Raw genomic sequence first — 13,544 nt, 5'->3', positions numbered from 1 at the left:
TCAGTGCAAACACACTCAACCTTGATACCCCTCATGCGCTGGTTACCCCATGACCACCATCCCTCCTTCTCTAGGCCTATTTCCCTGTCCCCTGATATCCATCGGCTTCCCAACCATGTTCAAGAAAGTGGAAAGCCACCCCGTATCACAATGCTCTGTCTCTCCGGCTTCAGCAGAAAATGAAGGAAAAGAGAGGCGGAACACAGAGACAAAGCCAATGCTTATTAGCATTGGCTTTGTCACATGGATGCATGCGATCGCGGTGATTGGCGATCACATGACTCTGGGAGGCCCGGATTGGCTCATTGCGCAGTTCCCTCCACCGTGAACCTGTGGGTAGCGGCACGCACTGGATTTTCTACAGGGCATACTACATCCTCGGTCATTGCGAGGCTGTTTAGAGGACATATTTGTACTAACAAAACCGTTAATGGATTTATTCAACCAATAATTCTTAACGCAAGTAGCCCTCGAAGAATGAAAATACGCAAATGTTGTGCCCATTCACTACATGCCTGTGAGTTACATCAGTAGTGGGGAACTTAATGGAACCTATGTTAAAGATAAGGATTGTTGAGCGTCTAATGTTGGTTAAGGCCTCAGTCTCGCTGCCCTGCCTGTGCATCGGGATATGACGTCTTATTCCGGCGCCGCACCACGACCAAGGCCTTGCGCTTCCAACACCGCAGTCAGGGCAATGGTAGGGAGCAGAGGAGACCGAAAGGGGGGCGAGCGGCTACATAGTTACATAGTTCATAAGGTTAAAAAAAGACCATCAAGTTCAACCCTTCTACCCAACCTTCCTATTCTTGATTCAAAAGAAGGCAAAAAACCCTAGTTAAGCTAATTCGAATTCTGCCATCAGGAGAAAAAAATTCCTTCTTGACTCCAAGAGGCAATTGGATTTCTCCTTGGATCAAGAAGCTCTAAAATATTAATGTTATTCTATTTATAGCCCTGTATGTCATGCCTTAAAAAAGGCTTACTTAAATGGTTCATAGATTACACGATAAAACTTACCAGGAAAGGTTAAAGGATCTTAACATATATAGCCTGTTTCAGATCATCCAACTAATTTTAATATAAGACAAACACAATGTGAGAAATAAGTGAGTCATTTATTGAAGGTAAAGAGTTAATCAAAACCTATATCACTCATGTGAAAAAGTATTTGTCCCCCTAAATCTAAAACTGGTGGCGTCACCCTTGGCAGCAACAACCGCAATCAAAAGTTTGCAATAACTGGCAATGAGCGTGTTGCATCAACGTGAAGTAATTCAGCCAAACGGAAGAGTTTTCGAGCTTGAACTGCCTTTTGAAGGTCACGACACAGCATCTTAATCAGGTTCAGGTCTGGACTTTGACTGAGACATTACAGAAACTTCATTTTGTGTCTTTTGAGCCATTCCTAGGTGGACGTGCTTGCGTGCTTCGTACCATTGTCTTGCAACATAACCCAACTGCGCTTGAGCTTTAGGTCACAAACTGATGGTTGGACATTCTCCTTTAGGGCTTTCTGGTAGAAAGGAGACTTCATGGTTCCATCAGTTATGGCAAGTCGCCGGGGTCCTAAAGCAGCAAAGCAGCCCCAGACCCTCACACTACCACCATTGTGTTTGACTGTTGGTGTGATGTTCTTATTGGGGAATGCTTTGTATGCCAGATGTAATGGGACAAGTCTTCCAAAAAGTTCCACTTTTGACTCATCGGTCCATGGTATCACCAAAAGCCTTAGGGGTCATCAAGATATGATAATTTGCATTGTATTTTTCTTGTTGTGGAATTGTGAACACTGACCTTAACTGAGACTAACGAGTCCTGCAGTTCTTTACATGTTAGTCCAGGTTCTTTTGTGACCTTGTGGATGATTAGTCAATGCGCTCTTAGAGGAATTTTGGTAGGCTGCCCATTCCAACCCTTAATTCACTACCCCCAAACCGCTTAAGTAATAAAATACCCCCCTTTAGGGTGCTATGTAAGGGGTGGATGAGGTCCTTTAGAAGATATATGTATGTGGGGTATGTCTGTAATAAGGGGATGTTGCCAACCATAAATTGTTCATCAATGGCACATTAGCACTTACAGTTATTATGTTAAGTATACTATAGTGTCAGAGTGTATATGTATAGTGCTGGAGTCAGTCTGTAAGTGTGTGTATATTGTAGTATCAGTGTGTGTGTAAGTGCATAGTGCCAGAGTCAGTATGTCTACTGTTTTGTAGTGCCAAATTCAGTGTCCATAGTGTTAGCCAGTGGGTGCGCATGTGTATAAGAGTGTGTTACTAAAGTGTATGGTGTTGTGTATGTTACAGTATGGCATTCTCATGAGTGTGTATATCAGCATATAGTGTTAGTGTGTGTATGAGTGTATGTGTGTACGAGAGCATAGAATGTTAGCGTGTGTGTGTTTCTGTAAGGTATTTGCGATTGGGTGTTAGAGTGTCTGTTACTGTATGGTGTGCAAATGTATGTTAGTGTGTGTGTATGGCAAGGCCAGGAAAATTAAAAAAAAATTGGGGAAGAAAAAAAAAGCTGGCTCCTAGATCAAAACCAAATTTTTTGACCCCTGTGGTATCCACAGTAACATTGCAAAACTTGGACAGCTCTGTGAGTCATCATATATATATATATAGTTTGTGTTATATTTTCTTTGTTCGTACTGGAAACAGAATTAAGGTCGCATTCAGTTGCGAATAAAAAATTTTTTTTTCCCACTACAGCAGTAGTAAGATTAGCAACAGTGTTGTAAAGTGTGCAATTTGAATTTATTATATAAATATTAATATGTAGATACATTGTATAAAACATTTCTCACCAAGGTAGTTCTGTTCCATTCCATGAAAAGAATTTCCCTGTTTTGTCTATACTTAGGTTTTCAATGATGTGCATCAGATAATTCACAGACTGCTCAGCAGTGAACAGTTTCTCTTTCGGGACATTCTTGTGGTAGGGTCGTGACAAGTCTGTGTCCACTGTTCCAGGATGCAAGGAAACACAGATCACTTTATTCTTTCCCCTCCCTAGTTCAATCGAGAGGTTCTTGGTGGTCATGTTTAGGGCTGCTTTAGACATCCTGTAGCTGTACCACCCACCTAGGGCTAGAAGCATATATATGTACAACATCACAATACATAACAAACCAATAATGTTTCCTTAATTAGTCATCTACCTATAACTGACTGTCATGGATGCCTCCGTGCCCTGGGCTCCTGGGGGCCAGCCTTCTTCCTACAGACTATAGGCCCTGGCCTTGAAAGGGGTTCTGTTTTTGGGGAGGTGGGTCCAAGGTCCTTTGGGACTATTTCTTCCCTCTGGCACTGAGTGCCACGTTTCCCCAATTACCAGAGACTCTAAAGACTGTGGAGCTTAGACGCAGATTTGGGGCACCTGCATTTTGGGAGAGTTTTTTATGTGTGGTACTACTCTCCATCGGGTCACGACTTACAGAACAAAGACCTTCATGGCCAGTATTTGCACCTGGATCTGATATCCAGCCGTTTTTGTCCAGAAGTCAGGGAACCGCCCGTGGTTACCATGTTCCCCACAGACTACAATAGTAACCCTCTACTTGGCTAAGGTGGGCCGGGTACAAATACCGAGCCTGATAATAAGCAAGAGGTTCAGCTGTTGGAGGAAGTTGTCGATAGCAAATATACCCATTCAGGGTATCGAGATCTGTTACACAGACGCTGCTATTTCTGTTGAATAAAAAATACGCTTACCATTGTCACCTATGGAGCCTACTTTAGCGCTCATGTTCACAAATACGGCGCTGTGCGTTTTTTCTTTGTTAGAACAATCTGCTCCAAATGCCCCACTTCCTCTCATTAGCAGCGGGGCAAAGTATTTCGCCATCATCAAAGGTCCTATGGTGTTTGTAGCAATTGCATGAGAGAGACCCTGAGAAGAATACACAATGCTCATTAAAGGTGAATGTGATGTGCTTAAAATGTGTAAAAGTCATTATAATTCTTTATTTGAAGAAGCCTAATGCAGAAAAAAGTTGTATTTTAAATGTTTTTTTATTTCAAATTTCTGGATTAGCAGCTGTGTAGTGCTTGCGGTTTTATCTTGATAAATGTTTTAGGTCTCTCAATTACCTTTACTGATCCTAGGCAAAAAAGTGGGAAATATTTATTAATAGGTAGTCCTGGGATACAAGTTCCTTCAGTAGGTGCGTAAGGTCATGAGCAACCACAGTAGGGGGCATTTGCTCCCCTGGAAAATCTACGACAGGGTAGTCTTTAGGAGGGCCTAGCAGGGTTTATCTGTCCTCTCATGACCTCTACAGGGTGCTCTGACCATGAGTGCCATGGGTATGACATAATATCTCTATATATATGTATGCAACACTCCACCTCATCATGTCGATGCCCGACCATTGGTATGGGAAAGGCACGTTAGCCCTATGGGTTTGTCACCCTGATGCACGTTGCATTTCATTCTGTCTGCAATGGGCCAGACTAATATTTTGACCCTCAGAAAAAGTTAGGCCTAGGATCCCATAAATAAGTACTTAGGAGACAGTGAGACAGCACCTTAATTGCACGAGCAGGGTCCAACCAACACCCTCAAATGTAGTAAAGAGTCACGAGGTGCTCAGCAATGTTTTATTTCCACGCAAGTGTGCAAGTAAAAATGCACTGATTTACTCACATTGCTAAGCACCTCGTGACTCTTTACTAGGATCCTATTGGTTGACAGATCTAAAAGGGTTTTTTCTGGTGATAAGAAGGAAGAGAAACTCAGAGCAAAGAGCTATCTAGCTTTATTTAAGAGTTGCAAATTCTCTGTGCAGTGATAAGCAGACAAATTGAGCCAATACGCACTTGGCAGTTGCAGAAAAACATATTTACTTACTTAAAACGTACTTAATTATAATTATTATTGTATAAATAATGTATTACAGAGTCGGTGAGACCAGTCGATTCCAGTGGCTTGACTAATGGAACCTCACGTATGTCCAGAACCCTCTACCTTTACCTGGTGGATGTAGCAGAGCCTCACAAAGAGCAAGCTCTAAACCTAAAATCTATCTGAGGTGGTTTGCCATCTGGTTCAGTTAATATAGATAGACACATGCACACACTATACATGCCTGATGCTTCCATGATCCTGTATGCACAAAGCAATATAAATAAATGATATAAATGAAAGGATATGTGAAGTTGATGACACAGTAGAGAGAGACAGCTCACCTCAGCAGTGACCTCCCTCAAGCTTGTCTCTCCTTTACCACTAGGGTGCAGCATGGCAGACGAGTTAATTAAGAGATCCAGGCTGCCGAAATCCTGCTTGACTTTTTCGGCGGTGTTTTGGATATCACTGGTGCTGGTCACATCCATCTTCATGATCGTAAGCGCTTTAGGGTACTGCTCCCTTAACTCTTGCAACGCTAAGGCTGCCTCGGGGTTCCTGCATGTCCCGATCACACTGACCTTGGGTCTCGATAGAACTAGAAGCTTACAGAAGTGGAACCCGATCCCTCTGCTTGCTCCTTGCACGAGGGCTATCCCGCCAGCCATCCTAGTGAAGACTCCTTCCTGCGCTTCAGCGTGTTAATGCTTATAAAACATATAGGTGTTTCCTTTACATAACGTGAAATATAGCGCCACCTGGTGGCAATAAAAGAGACGTGTTTTACAAAGTGTACGCTGTCCTTAAATAATCATCACTCCCAGTGTGTGTTTGTATGTGGATATTTTTTTTTAACTCTGTGTGCAGAAGGAAAGCAATACACAATGAAATGTTCCTTGCTAGCAAACTGTCACTTTTTAAAGTGGCTAAAAGCATCTGGTATGTATATCGCAATTAAGGCCCACAGCTGGTATGTGCCATCATTACCCTCAAACAACTTGTCTGTGCCTTCTTTGCCCCTTGCCCCCCTTTCAACATACACTCTGGCTCACATATGTAAATACTCTTGCACGAATTACACATACATTCATACACACAATTAGACATCCATGCTAACAAACAAACATCCCCGCCCCCGCTTACCTCATGTGACATCCATGCAGCCATGACGTCTTTGTGACCCTGATATGCTTCTGTCTCCATGTGCCAGATCAAAAAAGCTTAGAACCTATTTTGAAATGGTACGGGGAGACATGAACAAGGGGTTGCAGGGGTCACATCGGGCCCCCTAGAGGCACGGGGCCTGTCGCAGCTGCGACTCCTGTAGTAATGCCAGTGTATGTGAAGCTATAGGATATATGGTACTGGCTAGTTTTATGCTCTTTCTTTACATTGTTTCACTTATCAAAAATTTTGCAGGTAAAACAAACCTAACAATTCACCAACTTCACTAGCCTTAAGGGCCGAACCCAGATGTTAGAATGACCAGATGGGGTCATTATGGACCATTATTCCTCAACTATATATAGTGAATATATAATGAACATATTACCCATTCTCATGTTGCATATTGCTTATTGTGCGGGGACATAAACAGCTGTTAAATGGCTGATTAACAAATAGGATGACATACCCATACCTCTGCATATATCTGAAGATCACCACAACCTTTCAAAGTGTATCCTTGTTTATTAGTAAGATGGGGTTTTTGTTACATTTTAATGTGTAATGCAAAAAAACTCACAATAGTACACACACCCAGACACTTACACTAACACACATGGACAAACTAACACATACATGCACTCAAAACCCACACTTATACACAGACACACTAACACAACTAGACACATACACGATTAAACATGCACACTAACATTCCCAGACACATATACACGTACATACCCCATACTCATGATGATGGTCACACTGTGGACCTTATTTTTTTTTGCATGTGCACTCTAACTTCTCTAATTCCCCTTTCCCCATCTCTGACCACCACTTCCTATCATGCTCTCTAGCCTTGCCTCCTACTCGCTCCGTTGCACCCCAACCTCGCCTAACCAGAGACCTTACCTCTATTAACCTAAAAACTAAGGATGTGGGGTATTTCCATAATCAGGAGATGCAGCTAAACAATTTTGGCTGGGTTTCTCTGCCATAACACATACCCTGTCCAAAAAAATCTAAGCAACACAGAAGTGTTGGTGAAAAAAAGTGCAGGAAATCATTTCTGCGGCCCCCTTTTACAGTCATTGGTGGCCAAATAGCTGCATGAAGAATGCCCAAATACCCCTGATACATAGTGGGGGTTGTCTGATTTACAGAAATATATATTTTTTGTGGATATTTTTGGTTTATCTGTTTAAAATTAGAGTTGCAATCCCATCATACCTAATGTAAAAATTCTACATCTTTGTAGAGAATATTTTTTTCTAATTTTCGCTAGTTTTTACTAAATTTCTCATCCTACATTTTCAGCTAATTAACTATGGTATTAAAAGAAAGCCCCCTCTCTCCTTGATAGTGGAGTTCACATGGGTACACTATTCGCAGGAAAGGGGAATAATCGCTGAACCGACGCAAAAATTGCAAAATTGCTCCAGGACTTGAAGTACCAAAAACCCCTGGGACTGAAGGGGTTAAAGGAAAAATGTGTGTGGGTACACTAAACATAGCAAAGAGGCATGACGGTTGAACCAGTATATGCTAATAATAATAGAAAATAATAATGAATATCTTTCATCCAAAACATAGCTTTAATTCCCTTCTACATTCCTGTCTCGCAGGTTCACTAGGTTGAGCAAGCACTGCGCCTGGCACTGGCTAATGTTTACCATGGCAACGTCCCAGGTTTGTAGTCGCGCCCCTTCCCATCATGCACTTTGCTGCAAGCGCCGGATTGGACGGTTTTAAAAAGAGACGGCGGACGGGAAGGTGCGTGTGGATTATATGTCGGTTGCTGGTTTCGGGAAGTTTGTGACTGTAAGTGTTGGGGCCGTTTTTTTTTTTAGTATTATTATTTTTTTATCGTTGTAGTCCGTGAGATCGCATCTGTGTAAGTGTCAGGCTGTGTCTGACTGAGTTGGAGCGTCCCTTTCTGAGCATGGAGCGGTTACTCGGGTGATCCTGTGTGCGCCCTTCCTATTTTCTTTCCTGGTGTTAGGATCTGTATTTTTTCTTGTTGGCTCCGGTTATCCTCATCCCGTGTTTTACCCGGATAGCCAATTACTTTAGCACAGTTGATCCCGAGTTGTCGTTCCCTGATCGGAAGTGAAAGTGTTAATTATTCCCAGTGGGGAACTGGAGCAAAGCTTGGGTTGACAACGCAGAGGATCACTGCAAGGGTTTGAGGATTAACAGTTGTCCGGAACATAGGTATTTTAGATGGGTCTGTATTGCTGTCTGTTACATTCTCTGATGACAGGTGTACTGTTAAGGTATCTGTTGCCCCATAGTGTTCTATACGTTGTGCCAGGCGATGCTAGTTGATGCACGTCTATCTTATGTAATATATGTAACTACATATGGCTGTAGATTGTCAGTGCTTTTCTTATCCTCCCATCTGACAGCCTTGTGTGAGGATAGAAGCTTTTAGTTATTATTTTAATGCCGCACTTCTTACAATACATGCATTGACAGCATACGGTTAAAGAGGTGCCCGCTTCAATCATATCATCATATCTACGGTGTTTCTATCCACCCTTCTTGTACATAGAGGTGTGTGATGACTCATTACAATTATAAAATGGCATTCTGCTTATACATCTGTTTGATCCTTTTTACAGTAGTTTTGTTTTTATTTCATTACCTTTTCGAGCACTAGCAAATCAGGGGTTAATGTTGGCATGCCGCCAGTGTTCGTCATGCTTTAGTAAAATAGCAAATATATCAAAACAAATATATATACAAAAAAATTCCCATCATACCTAGTCCTGTAAGTGTTTACCATACCCTTCTCACCCATACAGCCCTTGTCTAGTTACCCAAAGTAAATAAATAAATAAAAACCCAGAAATATACAAAAAATATGGGATAATTTGAATGGGGGCGGGGGTTGTACCAAAACCTGATGCATGTTAAACTACACGTGCTCCCCCCTACAACCCTTTAGGTGACTTACAGTAAGTACGGTATATCACATCCCTGAAGATCTGTTCATTCAAACACATCTCCTGCACGCAAAGTAGCTGGCGGGCAAGTGAAGGCGCAAATGCAGATCTCTGTAATGCGGTGGCAGTGGGAATACCTTGTAAATTTAATGGGACATCTCAGCTGTTATATGCATTAAAATGTATGTGATGGCAGGGGTTGCCCTTTAAACTACAACTCTTACTGCTTATACCTCTTGCTTACTGCACTTGTTAACGGTTTCTTCTTTCTTCTATCTTTGTAGATAACATGGAGTCCACCGAGGACCATATGCTTCCTCGCAGGCCATCATATCTTGGCGTTGGGATAAATCTTCCAGAAATGTCAGAACCCCAGTCAGTTGATGACATCAGAACAAACCTGGCTGACAAATTTCTTTTACTTGAGGGATCTGATGCTGAACCTAATCAGGTATTGCTAGAAACCACCACAATAATTAAAAATAACAAAAATATACGGTAAAGGGGAAAGACACGAGTGTATTCTCCTTGAGCATAAAATATAGGGCTATCTATGGTAATGTAGATTAGTACGTTAACAACCTGTTTAATCTTATTTTGTTCCAATAAAAGTTTCTGCAGATATTTTTATTGAGCTGATTTATTTAGGCCATCTTTGAAGCCTGTTCCTTCATAGACTGTCGCATGTTTTGCATTTTATTTGAAACATATTAGTGTTTCCTGTTTATGAAAATTCCTTTTTGATTTCTAGAAAAATTCCTCAGACTCCAATGAAAATATGCATGTATACTTGAGAGTCCGGCCGTTCACTTTATCTGAGATTGAACAGAGAGAGGCACAGGTAAGGAACATTCGATAAGATACGTTTTTTATTAATAACACTGACTGAACCAACCCTAGTGGGAATTTAGAGTTCATAAAGTGGCTTATGGTCTGATGGACGTAATATCGGTTTCAAAGTATCTGTTTCATATTGCTCTAGTGTTTAATCTGCCTTCTGACTTAAATATGCACATACCCAGCACTTTTAATGTATTTAATGTGCTCTTTTTTTCAGGAATGTGTCAGTATTCCAGATTTCAAAAGCGTTTTGGTCCGAGCACCACAAAGTTCCCAGGCTGGTAGACTCAGTGATAAGGGCCTTTGTCCAATGGCTCAGAAATTCACGTTTACTCAAGTAAGAGAGTATTGTTATATTTTGCTAATGCAATGGGTTGCTTAAGAAGATGCTTTAGTGTGTATGGCCTGTTAGTTACAAACTGATTGTGTGTGTGTGTTAATATGGTGCTGCTTGAGAAATTGCTTATTGCAGAGCTCGGTGTGTTTTTGGTAGGACCTGTTGGCACTTGGAGGCTTGAATGCATCTCGTGTATGGCAACTGGCTAAGGTGGGGGGAAAGTGGCAAATACATATAGGGGGAAGCCTGTAGACTCTCCCTTCCATTCCTTTTCAAAAATATAAAGGGAATCACAAAGCTATCGTATGCTGCCTGGAGTGTCCCTCTAACATGCTGTCTTTGTACATTGTTACCCTGGTCTTGAGCATGGCTCCTGGATACAATATGCTCCTAAATCCAACAAATACTTTTCAACTGCTAACGAATTAACAAATTACTTTGTGTGTTTGAATGCATATATAATATGTCTTGATATCTTAATACATATGTGTGTGAAAAAGAAAATGCATCGTTAATACATCTGTACACATGTGTAAGGATTGGGTAATTAAAAAAAAAAAAAAAAAAACATTGTCTAACATTTAGGCTTGGTAAAACTTCACCTAAAAAAAAAAAAAGCAACCTCCTTACTCTTTATTATAGCAGCCATAAAATGACAGTTGCCAGTGATTGAAGCACTCGTATCGCTATTAAATTAAATAAAATGTCCGCATTAAACACTTAATTCGTGGGGATTTTTCATGCAAGTATTAAGCCAATAAGCCATCCCAAGTTTCGTAACGTTTCGAGGCTTGAAGGCAATTTTGTTTTTCTTTTCAAGATCTATTCTACTGTTAAGATGTTGATTTGGTTAAAGCAGTCTTTAATGTGGACAGAAAATTGATTAGACAATGCTAGTCTTGCTATAGGCTGCTTCCTATTCCGGCTTCCATGATGTAAACTTTGAATACCTCTAAAAATAAGTGCATTTATTGCCAAACAAAAAGCAAACATTATGGGTGTTTTTTATTCGTGTTTAGTTATGCTAAACACAGAGTGTAAGAATCCCCTCTTTACACTGCTTTGTTCATTTATGTGTTGGAAAGATTGTTGTTCTAATACAAGAGTTGGGATTTGCTAAAAGTGGACTCTTCTTCCCTCAGGTCTTTGGTCCTGAGACAACCCAACCTCAGTTTTTTGAAGGGACTATAAAACAGCAAGTGATTGATTTTATGAAAGGTCATAATCGACTTATTTTTACATATGGTGTGACCAATGCAGGAAAGACTTTTACATTCCAAGGTAAGATTTTATTACATAGTTTACTCAAAGCATTAATACGCGTGTGTGTTGTGAAGATAATTTTATACACCATATTGGCTCGATTATAACCCCCCCCGACTTACCAATGCAGACTCCCGGGTGTTTAGGGGGGGACATCTGCACGAGACGCGTAGACAACTTCTGGTGCTGGAAAGAGATTGTTAAAGCGCATTATGCAGACGTTCACCGGCTCTGGCGATGCGAGCGTAAAAAGCCGGCGCAATGTGCTTTAACAATCTCCCTTGCCAGCACTCCAGATGTCCCCCCCCACCCCCCCCTGTGGGGAGTGCTGGCTCAGAGCATCGGAGAGTAGGATCCTGTATCCTAACCCTGCTGCTTGTCAGGTGATATACGAATTGCACATTCCTGCGGGTTTTTTTTTTTTTTTTTTTTCTCTTTTCACACATACCTTTTCCTCTGGCTGGGTGTACCCGCCAAACCATGCTTCCGTCTTCCCTAAACCACAGATATTAACCCCTTAGGTGCCAGACAGAACCAGTGTTGAAAGGAGGAAGGGATGCAGCTACACAGGAATTGTGATGGCGCTGTAGCTAGCAGTAGCATATACAGAGATTGTCCCGTCCTGAAAAGGACAGTGGGCTATTACAGCTCTCCACCCACCCCAAGCATCGGGCAAGACCAATGTTGGAGTGAAACGGTAACATTTTATTGAAGAAACACACAGCCTTGTATACACAGCTAAATCAGATAACAACATACATAATCAGTTTAACACACGCAGTAGGTTTACAAAATATAAACAGTTCTCAACAAGGTTCACATAATTATATTTAAGGTTTTCTAAATAGGATTATTTCTCTGGTTTCTGACTCTGGGACACCGTGGAGCAATAGTCTGGGGAACAAAAAACATGCTGTTTTGGTGCCTTCCCAAAGGAGTTAACCCACAAACCAGGTATCCCTAGGTAGTTTGGCATCCCCTCTATGCCTGGTCCATATAGCACCTTGACTGGTCGTGGCGGCCCCAAGTTTATACTTCACCAGGTCAGGGCTGAATTCTGACCAGATGAAGAGTTCTAGGGTTTTTGGATGTTTTCCCCTTAGTCATTTATGTATAACTTTTTTCCCTAAAATATGGTCTGATCTTCATCTTAGTTACAAAATCTGTTAACAAATTACACACCATTTGTGTGTGATCATTCTTAATCCATATTCAATGTATCATTCAGACAATCGGTGTGGGTTGGAAAAAGTATGTGAACCCTTAAGTTGGCAAACCTAAGTTGTCTAAAAATAAAAATAAAAATATTATAGTATGCTCCTCACAAGAAGCATCTGCTGAAGAAACTTGCCATGCAAAAAAAATCTCAGAAGGCCTACAGTTTGTTGATTTGTATAAAGCTGGAAAGGCTTACAACCTAATCTCAGAGTTTGAATAACCATCAGTCCACAGTTAGACAAATTATTTATCAATGGTGATGATTTATTACTGTAGCTACTCTCCTTAGAAGTGGGTGCCCAGATATCTCAAAGGGCACGAAAAGAACCCTACAGTAAGCACTAAAAGCTTTGAATCACTGGAGCTGTTCTGTTGATCTGTTTTCAATGTGGCAAGGAGTCCATGGCAGGACACCACAGAGGAAGACGCTGCTAGTCCTGCTAAACATGGCTGCACACCTGAAAGTATTTTTTGTAGACTGATGAAACTAAGGTTGAGGGTAGAACATGCATCACTATATATGGTGTAAAAATGGCACTGCATACCCACATGAAAACATCATCCCAACAGTGATGATTGGTGGAGAGAGTTAAATGATTTTGGGCTGCTTTGTCGCTCTAGGGTCTGAACTGCTTGCCGTCATTGAGGGGACAATGCATTCCAGAGTTTATCATTGTGCCATGTAGCATAATGTCAGGGTGGCTGTCTGCCAACTGAAGCTCAGTGCAACTTGTGGAATGCAGAGGACAATGACCCAAAATATAAAAGTAAATTTCTAACATAATGGTTTAAAAAAAAAAAAAAAAATCTGCTTTTGGAGTAGCCCAGTATTAGATTGATCCATCACGAAAAATGAATATGTACGCAAGGGACAATATAAGCAATGATCATACCTCAAGGACCAATGACTGCCATCAC

The 13,544-nt window shown here is 41.2% G+C and overlaps 2 protein-coding genes across 2 annotated transcripts in view; one reads left to right on the top strand and one right to left on the bottom strand.

Annotated features, from left to right (window-relative positions):
• Positions 1-2,742: 2,742 nt before the first annotated feature.
• On the bottom strand, positions 2,743-5,574 carry LOC128469330 (C-factor-like). Its single transcript, XM_053451144.1, has 3 exons — positions 5,198-5,574; positions 3,722-3,899; positions 2,743-3,097 (listed from the first exon to the last, which is right to left on the bottom strand). Exons 1-3 carry the CDS (start codon positions 5,522-5,524, stop codon positions 2,811-2,813), a joined length of 792 nt encoding a protein of 263 aa, XP_053307119.1. The 5' UTR covers positions 5,525-5,574; the 3' UTR covers positions 2,743-2,810.
• Positions 5,575-7,758: 2,184 nt separating this feature from the next.
• KIF20B (kinesin family member 20B) overlaps positions 7,759-13,544 on the top strand; it is a 36,889-nt gene continuing 31,103 nt past the window's right edge. The window contains exons 1-5 of the mRNA XM_053451138.1: positions 7,759-7,841; positions 9,253-9,419; positions 9,720-9,809; positions 10,026-10,145; positions 11,288-11,426. Of these exons, the coding sequence (XP_053307113.1) occupies positions 9,258-9,419; positions 9,720-9,809; positions 10,026-10,145; positions 11,288-11,426 (511 nt within the window). The 5' untranslated portion in view covers positions 7,759-7,841; positions 9,253-9,257. The remainder of the gene's footprint in view (positions 7,842-9,252; positions 9,420-9,719; positions 9,810-10,025; positions 10,146-11,287; positions 11,427-13,544) is intronic.

The sequence above is a fragment of the Spea bombifrons genome, chromosome 11, assembly GCF_027358695.1.
Source record: "Spea bombifrons isolate aSpeBom1 chromosome 11, aSpeBom1.2.pri, whole genome shotgun sequence".
NCBI classification, from domain to species: Eukaryota; Metazoa; Chordata; class Amphibia; order Anura; family Pelobatidae; genus Spea; species Spea bombifrons.
The sequence above is the reverse complement of the archived record's forward strand: the minus strand, read 5'-3'. Positions and strand labels throughout refer to the sequence as shown.